The 14,017-nt window shown below is 44.5% G+C and overlaps 1 protein-coding gene across 4 annotated transcripts in view; it reads left to right on the top strand.

Annotated features, from left to right (window-relative positions):
• The first annotated feature begins 44 nt into the window (after positions 1-44).
• Positions 45-14,017, top strand: part of hectd4 (HECT domain E3 ubiquitin protein ligase 4) — a 99,764-nt gene continuing 85,791 nt past the window's right edge. For all 4 annotated transcript variants that reach the window (XM_078251662.1, XM_078251660.1, XM_078251661.1 and 1 more), the window contains exons 1-2: positions 45-763; positions 12,032-12,567. In XM_078251662.1, coding sequence (XP_078107788.1) covers positions 617-763; positions 12,032-12,567 — 683 coding nt within the window. In that variant the 5' untranslated portion in view covers positions 45-616. The remainder of the gene's footprint in view (positions 764-12,031; positions 12,568-14,017) is intronic.

The raw sequence follows: 14,017 nt of genomic DNA, 5'->3' as shown, positions 1-14,017 counted from the left end.
TTCTGGCCCGCGGTGCATGCTGGGAGCAGCTAGTTGGCCTTGGAAACATGGCGTCGCACTGACAGCTGGGAGCTTCTCATTATCTTCTCCAGCAACTGACACAGCGCTCCGGGCCGTTAGCGAATCGGTTTGCGGTCCCAATTTCACCGTTAAAAAGAAGCTTACTACAGACGCAGTCTTCGTCCTGAAAACACTGCCGTTTAAACGCTGCGGCGCAATAACGGATTTAGTACGGGTGTCACGCCCACTCTGCTCGGTAACGTTCTAACGATACGGTAAGTTAGCATCCGGCTAACCAGACAGCTAGCAGGAACCGTTAGCACGACACGACCACTTATGTTATGTGAAGAGGACCTGCCACTACCGCCTGTTCACTGCTTGGCTGTCCGCCGTTAGCTTCCACCTTAGCAACGCACTCTGCCCCGTGCATCGCCAGTTAGCTTCCACTTTAGCAACGCAGTCTGCCCCGTCCATCGTCAGATAAGACGGCGACCGTTAACGGCAGTTATGTTATTGTAAGTTAGCTCGCTAGCCGGCTAGCTTGGGCGTTTCTGTCATCCTCCCACTGAATTTTTAATGTTCGACCCCTTTGGCATCACTGTCGGAGGAGAGAGCGATGGGCTCCGGGGCTGTGGATTCGTCCCAATGGCTTTCTGTGAAGGAGGAGACCATTTTCCTCCACGACGGACTCATTCGGGTCACAGATCTGGCCGAACTGCCCAGTGAAATAGGAGTGTCGGAGCAGGGGGACACCGAGCAAGAGGTGGGTGAAAACCATCACACACACACACACACACACACACACACAAAGGTTTATATATAGAAACACACACTCACTGCTATGATAAGGGTGTCTTTTTAGGTTTCTTTTAATGTATATAGTAACTGTCTGCTGCAACACACACTCAGTGAAAACGGTACAGCTATATAGCAAGTTTCTTGCCTTGCATGTTATTGACCCACTGTCAAGGATGCGACGTTACCAGAGCACTTCCTGCCAACTCTACCAAAATAAAAGTTCTGAAAACCTATTTTATACTCAAGTCACTCAATTTCTTAAACAACAAAATAGTATTAAGCTTTTGGGAACTGTATGACAGTAGTTTTGTTGTCCCTGTCTTTCACCGTATGTCTATTTCTGTGTCTGTTCTTTGAGCAACAAAAAGCCAGAGTCATTGTGTGTGTGTGTGTGTGTGTGTGTGTGTGTGTGTGTGTGTGTGTTCACACTTACTTTCCCATTAAAGGTCCAGTGTGTGGGAATTTCTCCCGTCCAGCGTTGAGATCATATATGATCTCGCACCACGCAGTTCAAAGTACGTATTACAGCTACGGTAGCATTCACGCTTCAAAAAGCCGGTCTCTTGCTCTTTTCAATCTCCTCTTTCTGGGCGAAGAAGACAAAGACTCCTGTTCCTGAAATTTGGGTTTTGAATACGTGTTGGTCCTCCATGTTTCCTTCTTCAAACCTGCCGGGGGCCGGGAAGCTACGATACCTGTTAGCAGCATTAGCAGCAGCTGGGAGTTTATCATGTGACAGAGAAAACGTGAAAGGCAGAGCAGTATGTCCTGTATGTCCCTTACTGGCTAACGTATTTCAAGATGGAGCATGAATATGGAGCGTCTACCCCAGTTCATGTGAACGCAAATGTAAAATTTCAAGCCAAAAGGAATACTTGTAATTGATGGTGGAGGTAAATATTCATGAAAAAGGTTTTGTTTGTGAACGGGCAACACAGATTTTGAGAATGAACAACTAAACACGTTACACCGGACCTTTTTTAAAGGTGATTCTGATAACTGCATATGCGAGGCACACTCTGCATGTATCTCTGTATCTCAGGTGTCAAGTTACACAGCTCCAACTTTCTTAGTAGTGCCAGTGCAGCAGCTTTCTAAACTAGGAGCTCTCAGACTGCACCGCACACTGAGCATCTCTTTGGATCAGAGCTGCAAAGATTAATCCATTAGTTTAAGCGCCAACTATTTGGATTCAAGTCATTTTCTTCTCTGATTCCAGCTTGTTAAATGTGAATATTTTCTATAGTTACGTTCCGATACCCATACCAGTATCAAAAAAGTCTCCGACACTGCCTAAAGGCCCTGACACACCAACCTGATTATCGTCCGTCGGACAGTCTGGCGAGGTCAGTGACTCGAGTCTGTTCGGTGTGCTCCGTGCCGTCGTCAGTCGGAGGAGCTGTCGGCCTTCATTTTGGGCAGTCGGACTCAATGACCAATCTGATTGGTGGAGTGCTAGCCCTTGACTAGCGAATCAGTGCACGAGAAAACCGGAGCAGACAACGTCCGTATCTTCTTATTATTAGCCATCGTATTTTCTTCCATTCAGCGAGCAATGACAACAACAATCCTTCTTGACTACTATCAACCCTCTCAGCGTGCTCTGTGTTTACGAGGTCTAGAAAGATGTTGCGTCATTTCCGGTGACAATACAGATTAGCACCACCTGCTGTTATGGAGACGTATTACGGCTCATGCACGCGCCAAACGTACGCTGAAGTCGGCGTCGCTTAAGTGTGTTCCGAGGCACTTTTTTGACCTCGGGGAGCCGACTGATCAGTCCGACTGCCTTTTCTGCCGATGGTCGGCTGTCGGGTTGGTGTGTCAGAGCCTTAAAATGCTGGTATCGATATCGGCAAGTACTGGAGTTTATGCACCGATCCGATGCCACACAATTAGGCCCTGAAGAAAATATACTTGAAAGTAGGTTACTTATGTTCATGACTGTCACCCTAACCCTAATAAAAGGATGTTCTGTGGCGTTCATTGTTTGTGTTTGTTCATGTTTCACAAAGAGTTTAACAACAAGATATAAATCATATCACATACATACAGGGTTAACAGTTAAAACATAGTAACATATATAAGACACTGGTATCGGGTCGGTACTGGTATCGGCGATACACATGTTCAGGAATCAGAATCAGGAAGAAAATAATTATTGGAACATCTCTAATTTTCTAGTTTCTTCTCTCCTCTGTGACTTAACTGAATATCTTTGAGTTGTGGATAAAACAACACATTTGGGGACGTCATCTTGGGCTTTTTGGGAAACACTGATCCACATTCTTCACCATTTATTGACCGAACAACTAATCGATTATTCCAGAAAATAATTCACGGATTAATCAACGATGAAAACAATCGTCTGTTGCAGCCTTGCTCTGGATCTCCAAATGGTTTCTGATGTGGGTTGGCGTATGTACTGTAGCTGTTGTCCCACAGACGTTTTGATTAGACGTTTGATAATCAAAGATGACGTAGCTTTCCTGTTTGAATAGTGGAACTGCAGCCCCTTAATCTCGGGTGTTTTATGATCCCTGTCGAGTGTGTCAAACTCTACAGTTATCATAAAACCGTCATTGTGACTCAAGTTGTGTATACTTGTTTCTTCAACACAAAGAAGCAACGTTGAGTTAGATGCTGGATGTCAGACATTAGGGGTATGGCAGCTCGGATGGGTTTTTGTAGATGGATGGATGTAGAGAGAGAGGGATAGATATAGAGGTGGATAGATGTAGAGAGGGATAGATATAGAGATGGATGGAGAGAGGGATAGATGTAGAGAGGGATGGATAGATGTAGAGAGGGATGGGTGGATAGATGTAGAGAGGGATAGATATAGAGATGGATGGATAGATGTAGAGAGGGATAGATGTAGAGAGGGATGGATAGATGTAGAGAGGGATGGGTGGATGTAGAGGGATGGGTGGATGTAGAGGGATGGGTGGATGTAGAGAGGGATAGATATAGAGATGGATGGAGAGAGGGATGGATGGGTGGATAGATGTAGAGAGGGATAGATATAGAGATGGATGGAGAGAGGGATGGATGGGTGGATAGATGTAGAGAGGGATAGATAGATGGAGAGAGGGAGGGATAAATGGATGGATGGATAGATGGCGAGAGGGAGGGATATAGAGATGGATGGATAGATGTAGAGAGGGATAGCTATAGAGATGGATGGATAGATGGAGAGAGGGATAGATATAGAGAGGGATAGATATAGAGATGGGTGGGTGGATAGATGTAGAGAGGGATGGATGGATGGGTGGATAGATGGAGAGAGGGATAGATATAGAGATGGATGGGTGGATAGATGGAGAGAGGGATGGATGGATGGGTGAATAGATGGAGAGAGGGATAGATATAGAGATGGATGGATGGGTGGATAGATGGAGAGAGGGATAGATATAGAGATGGATGGGTGGGTGGATAGATGGAGAGAGGGATAGATATAGAGATGGGTGGGTGGATAGATGGAGAGAGGGATAGATATAGAGATGGATGGATGGGTGGATAGATGGAGAGAGGGATAGATATAGAGATGGGTGGGTGGATAGATGTAGAGAGGGATAGATATAGAGATGGGATGGGGTGGATAGATGGAGAGAGGGATAGATATAGAGATGGATGGGGTGGATAGATGGAGAGAGGGATAGATATAGAGATGGATGGGGTGGATAGATGGAGAGAGGGATAGATATAGAGATGGATGGGGTGGATAGATGTAGAGAGGGATAGATATAGAGATGGATGGATGGTGGATAGATGGAGAGAGGGATAGATATAGAGATGGGTGGGTGGATAGATGGAGAGAGGGATAGATATAGAGATGGATGGATGGATATAGGGAGGGAGGGATGGATGGATTGATAAATACAGTAGATACATACAGAGATGGATGGATGGACATCTAAAACATACCAAACAGCAGCAGTACAGTCCCTATTTTATCTTGTTCCGAGTGGTTATTTCAGAGGTAATGATATGTTTCTTGTACATTATTTTCTGGGCCAGTGGAAGTTTGTTTCGTCTGCCTAATAGTAGTAATTGAAAAGAGTGGTGGAGGGGGGTAGTAATACCTTATTACAATCTACATTTCTTCCCCACAGTTATTACATTTATGAAATAGCCCTTTTACTTTGAAATCCGTTCTGTGTCTTGTGCAAGGCAGAAGTTATTTCAAATTCCAGCGTTAAGGTTTTTATTTAATGTGATCTATCCATTATTTATTCTTGTATGCAAATCAGGGGGCGTGGCTATCTCTCACATTCAGAACAGAAAAAAGGCGAAGTGAGAGTACAACACGACGGGCAGTTTGCGGTGCTCTGTACCCAGCCCACAGTCACCTATTCTGGGGTAACTAGACCACCAACTAGTAGGAGTGTGGGGGGGGGGGGAATCGATACAGCATAGTATCGCGATATTTTCTGTGGCAATACTGTATCGATACACAGACGCCAAGTATCGATCTTTTATTATATGTGTCTTGGTCAGTTTGTCTGACAATCCCATTTTGCAGCGATACAATTGAAGTGAGATGAACAGACAGAGAAATGTATCTTTAGATGAAACAGATGTTGACAAAGTTTCCTTTTGGGGACATCATTTGAAATTGGGAAACATTTGAAGTTGGAAAAAAGGACATCTATTGCAATAATATCGTATTGTGACATAAGTATTGTGATGATATCGTATCGCGAGGCCTCTGGAGATTTCCCCCCCCTACCAACTAGCGCTGACCTGACAGAGCACAACAAGAATTTGTTTGTTTGTTTGTCCCTAAACATTGTTGACGGGGTCGGCTCGGCGACTGCGGGTTGACACAACATTAGCTGAGGCGTTGTTAGGTGAGCTAGCGGGCAAACGACTGCTCTAATTCACATTAAACTGAACATTTCCGTTGAAGTGAGACAAGGTGAATGGGAATTCTTCTCGAAGAGAAACGTGTCCGTGTGTCCGTGTCCGTCCGTGTGTCCGTCCGTGTGTCCGTGTGTCCGTGTCCGTGTGTCCGTGTCCGTGTGTCCGTGTCCGTGTGTGTCCGTGTCCGTGTGTGTGTGTCCGTGTGTGTGTGTCCGTGTGTGTGTGTCCGTGTCCATGTGTGTCTGTGTCCATGTGTGTGTGTCCATGTGTGTGTCTGTGTCCGTGTGTGTGTCCGTGTCCGTGTGTCCGTGTGTGTGTCTGTGTCCGTGTCCGTGTGTCCGTGTCCGTGTGTCCGTGTGTCCGTGTGTCCGTGTCCATGTGTGTGTCCGTGTGTGTGTGTCTGTGTCCATGTGTGTGTGTCCGTGTGTGTGTGTGTGTGTGTGTGTGTGTGTGTGTGTGTGTGTGTGTGTCCTCCAGCTTACAGCGGGTTCTCCGAGCGACGAGCTAGCGGCCGGGGCAGACGCCTGCTGGCTGTCACGTCACTTCATGGAGCTTCTGAACTCCGAAAACTTTGACGCAAATTGTGAATTCGGCAACGATTTTCGCAAGACCGCCTATATTAGAAATCGAAACGGTTCATTTCTCGCCTAAAACGTTGTCAGAAGTGAATTTAATGATGAATAAGATGGCGAAAAATGTTGAATTCACCTTGTTCTGAATGTGAGAGATAGCCACGCCCCCTGATTTGCATATAAGAACTGGAAATAAATAGAGAGGGAAATAAATAAATGTGGACTTATGAAATAAAAGTACCATAAAATAATAAAATGTATTTAATTATGTATTCATTGCCTCATTTATTTATTTCATGATGCATTTCAAAGGCATATTTATTTATTCATTTATTTAATTCTGAATAAAACGGCATTCCATAACGCAGTAGATGTTTTCTTTTAATCTGAAATGTAGGCTTTTATTTTGAAGGCACAATCTAGAAACCGGACGTGTCCCTGATGTTGGATTGCAGAGTGATGCCGATGGAAACTTGGAGCTAACAGTTATGTATCCTCGATATTTCGGTCCTCTACAGTGTAATAAAGGTGGAGCTAGTATTGTTCACCGGTCTGTAGAGAACATTGCTGCAGTGCTCGTGTCACATGTCCACGCGCTGGGGTCTAATGCCTGGTTGGGGGGTAGATAATGAACAGTATTGAGAGTGAAAGTGATGATTAACCATTTTAAATCAATGATACCTTATGTTATCTTGGGACTGCTCCATAATGGAAAAAATCTTAATCACAAATACTTTGACCGATATTGAAATCCCGATAAGTTAACGCGATCACTCATTGACTTTTGGAAAGATGTTGCATTTATTGAAGTAAAAACATGAACTGTGAAATGTAAAATGTAATGAAAAATCCTGTGATTGTTATGAAATAACATGGAATTCATCCAGCAGCTGTGAGTTAGAAGTGTCCTTCCTTACGTAGGTTTGTTGGAGACTTAAGTGCACGTATTTGGCGAGGGGGTTTAGGCGTCCTTCCTCAAGAAAATGTGACGTTTTCCAATAAAAAAACCATCATTTTGGACCGTTGTTGTCACCATATCTGTGTCTAAAACGTTGGAAAAGCTGGAGCAGATGATGCATAAAGAAGTCCACCGGGGACTAATAAGATAAGATCTGAGTATTTCTGAGTATCTGAGTGTCATTTAGTTAGCTTTTACGCTCCCGCTACATTGATTTTACATTCATACAACTTAGGTGCTGCCAAAAATGGCTCGGGTGCTGCACCTGAGTCTTATTATGGCGGGAAAACGCTGATTAAGTCTCAGGTATTTATGAGTTCACACCTGCAATCAACCATTCCCAATTCAGCTTAAAACCCTGAAGAAGTTCATATTAACAAGCTAATATTCCAACGTATGGCTTTGTTTTAGAGTTTTTGTTAAAGTGGCCATATTCTGCTCATTTTCAGGTTCATCATTGTATTTAGAGGTTGTACCAGAATAGGTTTACATGGTTTCATATTGTTGTTGTACTGCTCATTGCTGCAGCTCCTCTTTTCACCCTGTGTTCAGGTCTCTGTTTTAGCTACAGAGTGAGACCTCTCACTGCTGGAACATCTTTGTTGGCAGTTGCACATGCTCAGTAGCTAGGTAAGGACTACATGCTCAGTAGCTAGGTAAGGACTACATGCTCAGTAGCTAGGTAAGGACTACACGCTCAGTAGCTAGGTAAGGACTACATGCTCAGTAGCTAGGTAAGGACTACACGCTCAGTAGCTAGGTAAGGACCACATGCTCCGTAGCTAGGTAAGGACTACATGCTCAGTAGCTAGGTAAGGACTACATGAGCTAGCTAGCTGTTTCTCCAACTTCAGTAGTACAAGGCAGGATTAGCTGGGAGACTTCTTCTAAACGATACCTGCAGAACAGGGACATGGAAGTAGTTCTATACAATTTATTTTGTAGATTATGGTGAACTAGTGTGTGTTGTAGCAGTGTTTTGCCCTTGAGAACGAGCTAGCATGCTAACGGTTAGCCCCCTAGCCCCCTCGTCTCAGCTAGTGACGTAGAAAGCCGTGCAGATGTTGACCAGCTGACCCGGAGACTGAAGGCAGGACACATTCAGAAACCGTATCTCACTCAGAACAGCATGGAGGGTTGTTTTCAAAGTCTGTATGCGTGTGGAAGCACCAGAGACACTAAATAACTCCCCAAATCCCAGAAAAGGTGTTTTTTTTTTCATAATATGGGCACTTTAACAGTAGCCTAGAGCTGCAGCTGTATGATGGGAGAAGTGGGAAATGTTTTGTTTTTGTGTGTGCGGAGATTGGTGTAATGTTTGGTGTGCTCATCAACAGACGCTGCTTGATTGTATTTTGTATGTAATGTACAGTTTGGTGCGTTGAACTGTACAAATTCAGCCGGTTCAGTGTTTTCCCTGGGTTTGTGGAAGACATAAGCGTGTTTATGGTTCTGCGGAGGCTCCACGCAGAGCTTTCGGTGTAGCCTACGTAAGTGGCCCGATGTTTATGCTTGTGCGTTGGTGTATGCGTCAATTCAACAAGCAGTTTGTTGCATTTTAGCAGAATACTGAAAGCGGCAGAACTGAGAACACACTCACAAAAATCTGTTTATTTATTGCAAGTTATATCGCGGTATTCAACAACATTATTGCATATTTTCCTTATACCGTGCAGCCCTAGTTAGCAGTACCATAATCATCAATCTATTGCGTTATTAACGCTAGTAATGCTAGCGTTGGACACGTAACAGTTGCAGAAGCTGCTTTATTATTATGTGCATATGTTCAATCAGCAGGTCCGACAGATGACAAACCATCGGTTAATTATTAAATGGGAATGGGCAGCAGGGTTTCCCCCGGTGTATTGAAAGCCTGGTGGCCCAGCGGGCCTAAGCCACTGGGAATAATCTTTAAAAATGTATTTTTAAGGTCCAGTGTGTAAGGTGTTCAGTTGTTCATTATCAAAATCTGTGTTGCCCGTTCACAAACGTGTCCTTTTTCATGAATATTTACCTCCACCATCAATTCAGAGGATTCCTTTTGGCTTGAAATGTTACATTTGCATGAACTGGGGTAAACGCTCCATATTCATGCTCCATTTTGAAATACGTTAGCCAGTAAGGGACATACAGGACATACTGCTCCGCCTTTCACGTTTTCGCTGTCACATGATAAACTCCCAGCTGCTGCTAACGGGTATCGTAGCTTCCCGGCCCCGGCAGGTTTGAAGAAGGAAACCTCGTGTAGTCTGATCCTGGCATTATTCTGGGGGAAACCCAGGGCAGGTTTGAACCCATCATCCTTTGTTGTCTTCATTTTGTTGGGCTCAACAACAGGTATGCAGTGACACAATGTGGATGTGATGGCGAGGGCACGCTAACTGACAGCTGGACTCTTCACTTGGGAAAAGGCACAGTTTGGTTTAGCAGCATGCATGAATTTAGGGCAGTTTTGTACTTTTTAAAGTGGTCTAATCTTTGCAGACAGTTGTGGTGACCCACAACAAGGCGCACACAACTGTGGGCATATGGACATTTTTTACGTTCAACTTCCATATATACAATACATTTTGGGGCTAAAACCGCTTTTGGGGGGCGCCAAAGAATCCTCTCTGCAGGAAAAAGCCTGTATTCTAGGTTAGATTCAGATTCTCTCCATTTCAGGCCTTCTCCGTGTGTCCGGCTTCAAGACTGACTGACTGACTGACTGGGTCACTCGGTGCCGTTTCCGTAGGTGTTGTGATGCCGACTATTTTTATCCACAAGCAGCCGTGTTTTGGAGAGCAAACTGGAGAAAGGCCCGGCATCCAGTTAAGGAGTGTTACTGTAACATTAGAAGCCTTTCTGAAAATGGAATCAATACAAATTGAGCCTGCTAAATGGTATAATGGATCGAGTGTAATCAATATCTGAAATGCTTCCTAAGTGCACATGAAGCACATTGTTTCGCTTGTAATAGGCTAAGCCGAATGTGCCTTGCTATCGCTGACCATTATTTTATGTGTGTGTGTGTGTGTGTGTGTGTGTGTTCACCGAGATATCAACTGGCGCGCAAAACACATCGCAAAAAGGCTGCCACTTATCGCCAAAGACATTCAGAGATTAGTTAGTTGAAAGAAAATATCCACAGATAACTGCACAAATGTAACCGTCATTCTGTCAAAAAATCTGTTTATCGCAAGTAATGTCGTTATCAGGATATTTATTTTTTATTTTTTTTAAGAATTATTTTTTAGGCATTTTCGGCCTTTATTTTGACAGGACAGCTGAAGAAATGAAAGGGGGGAGAGAGAGGTGGGGGAATGACACGCAGCAAAGGGCCGCAGGTCGAACCCGCGGCCGCTGCGTTGATGAGTAAACCTCTATGGGCGCCTGCTCTACCAACTGAGCTATCCGGGCGCCTGTTATCAAGATATTCAGCAACTTTATCACATACGTTTCTCATATCGTGCAGCCTTAATTCAGACCCATGTGTTTTTTAGTAGGGATATTCAAACGTCATAGTTACAGTTTGAAACTCTTCCCCGCCTCCCTCTGCCGTCAGCACTTTATCCTGTATGTATCCTTTTTTTAAATAGATGTTTACGTTGAAATAACTACGGCTGTATTCTGTTGAGTATTTGCTGCATTAATGGATGAGTTGTTTGGTCTCAAAAATGTCAGAAAAATGTGGATCAGTGTTTCCCAAAAAAGTCCAAGATGACGTCCTCAAATGTCTCGTTTAGTCCACAACTCAAAGATATTCAGTTTCCTATCCCAGAGGAGAGAAGACACTAGAACATATTCACATTTAACAAGCTGACATCAGTTTTAAACCTTTTTTTTCAGAGAATTTCAGAGAAGTTTGAGTCTTACAGTTGACAAGTGATGGATTAATCTTTGCAGCTCTAGATGTAATGGACCTTTGTCACAGCAGACACGTTGACTTGTCGTAGTAGGAAGAGCTCAGCTGAACCTGATAACCTCAACGATGGCTCAGTTCCATCTAGTGTCCCAGTGAGCTACTTCAGTGAGTCAGCATGAACACCACCAGGACCTCTCCTAAGGGGAACGCAGCCATCATTAATGGTTCTGAATACACCTGGGCTGTTCCTACTATGACACGTCAACATGTCTGCCGTGAAAAAGGTCTGTACACCTTGAGGACATACCGGTTGTTTGACTCCGCTGACGGTAGACCAGCCCAACCCGATGTTTTGTTTAAAGACGGCAATTTAAAAAAAGATCCAAATGTTGTGCAAAAAAAAAAATAGGTAAATCAGAGAAAGAAGAAGGTTTTCCCCAAAGCCCACATTCAGATCCTTGTCAGATAATGAAATTCTTTATATCTTCATATTTCGGAGTGAATATTTCCTCTTGCTTTAGGGAGACCAGGCCAGGAAACCACACAGACCAACGATGAGTCAGCCATACAAATAAAAATAATCTAATAAAATAAAATAACTATTTTGATACTTTTTCCCATGGAAAAATTGCAGAAAATGCTGTTTTCAGCCTCTCAAATATGGAGATTTCCTGCTTTTCCTTTGTTTTTTATCCCATTAAACTAAATATCTTTGGGTTTTGGACAAAACGAGACATTTAAAGACATCACCTTGGATTTTGAGGAACTGGGATGGACATTTTTTTCACTAATTTCTGACATTTTACAGTATAGACCAAACGATTAAATCAATGAAAGTAATCGTTAGGCCGGCATTGCAAATGAGAGCCTGTTCTTAATGACTTTAGTGATAAATAAAGCCTTTATGAAGTTTATTCTTTTCTGAAAGTTGGCGACAAATTGTCCCAATTTTGACTGCTCTCAATGTTAACTTCATTCTTCTTTGTCCCCCAGATTCTAACCTTTGAGACCAAGAACCCGGTGGAGCTTGCTGAGCGTCTGCGTGCCGTCTGTGGGAATCAGAGCAACGCGTACGCGCGCCTGCTGGAGTACCGCCTGAATGCACTGCGTGGCCTGTGGGGGGCGCAGCGGCAGCTGGCCCTGGAGGAGCAGCAGGAGCGCGATGGGACCGGGGGGGCTGACGAGGAGACCTTGGCCTTGCTCAAAAGACAAGGTCTGCTCCAGCAACCCGAGCAGGCGCCCTTCACCTCCCGCGTCGGCCTGCTGCTGGTCTTCCCCCTCCTGCAGTCCCAGACGCGCAGCGACCCGGCGCTCTGCGGAGTCACGGCGGAGGTGCTGCTAGCCTGCCTCCGGGACTGCCAGCCGCTCAGCCTCAGCAAAGAGCCCGCCGACTGCCTCAACGGCCTTGAGGGGCTCCTCTGCTCCTGGCTGGAGGACGGCGCCCAGGAGTCAGGCCACCCGCAGATCCTCCACACACACAGACAGAGGGAAAACGCTGCTGCTGCACTCGTGGCACTTGCCTGTGCCAGGTGAGGATATGATATGATGAGATAAGATATGCCTTTATTGTCTCCTATAGGAGAAATTTGTCTTGGGCAGTCGAGAGAATAACAATGGCTATTTTGCAGCGGCACGGTTATCGCGTCCAGCACTTAGCACCGCCCAAGACGATTGTCGTCGGCGCTCTGGCAGAAATCTGTGGTGTTCGCCACTGTCTGTGGGTGTTGTTTCGTGTTGCAGCAACAGCACAAACTCATAGTGAATATTTTGAAGGCGTAACAGCTGAATATTCCATCTCATGATGAAAACGTAGAGACGATTGTAGACGAAAATGAAGTTTTTATTTTATGCAAAACGTTTTAGTCTCGTCTTTTTTTTCGTCAACAATAATGCGTGTTGATTTAGTCTTAGTCAGCGTTTTTGGACATTAGTGCAGTCTCGTCATCGTCTCGTCTTAGTCATGGAAAAAAAGGTCATTGACGAACATATTTAGTCTCGTCTGACGAAATTAACACTACAATAAACCAGAGCACGTTTATTTTTTTTTCTCCCATCCCCCAATGCGAGATTATGAAACGCAAACTTCTGCCCAAACTAAGCCGTAGCCTAGTTTATTTGCTCCAAACCAGTTGATGGAAAACACATTTCCTTTTTTGCGACATTTCCAAAGTTCTCTTAAAATTCCCTTGACAATTGAATGGAAACTAGTGGGTCAGTTATTCCTGGCAGCCAAAGCTAAAGTAAGTACATCACTGACCAACTGATTAGTTTCTCTCTTCAGTGTATTTGCTACATGAAAGATCATGCCTCAATGATTCAATGCTCAAAACCCTCCAGCACACACTGGAGCAGGATCACTTTGATGTTTGCACTGGTGGATAAAAGGCCTAGCTCAACATTTGGTGATTTGATATTTGTTTATGTCCTTAAATGAGTGGGGACAAAACAGACTTCCCTGCTCTCTGTGGCGATGCAGGGCTCTGATGTTCTGAACTGTAACTAAGCTTGCTCTAGTCCGACCTGCGCTCTGTTAAGGCCCAGACACACCGACCAGACGGCCGACCGTCGGCAGAAAAGCCAGTCGGACTGATCAGTCTCCCCGAGTTGGTCCAAAAGGTTCCTCAGAACACACCGAAGAGACGAGACGTAATACGTCTCATAACAGCAGGCGGCGCTAATCTGGATTGTCGTCCAAAAATGAAAACCGGCAGTCTGTGGGTCTGGTTTCTCCGAAAATTCAAAGCCAGACTGTCATGGCGTCTCGTTCACACTATAATCTCATATTGGACTACAATAGTTCACCGAAACGTGTTTCTGAAAACATGTGGAGAGAGAAACAGGCCGTGCAGCTGCTGAATCTGTCTTCATTTCAGATCAACAAAGGTCAGTTTAAAAGATGTTCATCAGATGTTGAGAGACTCTAGTCACGCTCATCCCGCTCCCCGTTTCCTGGTTAGCTCTCCACCAATCAGATGGGTC

Source organism: Sander vitreus, chromosome 5, assembly GCF_031162955.1.
Source record: "Sander vitreus isolate 19-12246 chromosome 5, sanVit1, whole genome shotgun sequence".
NCBI classification, from domain to species: domain Eukaryota; kingdom Metazoa; phylum Chordata; class Actinopteri; order Perciformes; family Percidae; genus Sander; species Sander vitreus.
The sequence above is the reverse complement of the archived record's forward strand: the minus strand, read 5'-3'. Positions and strand labels throughout refer to the sequence as shown.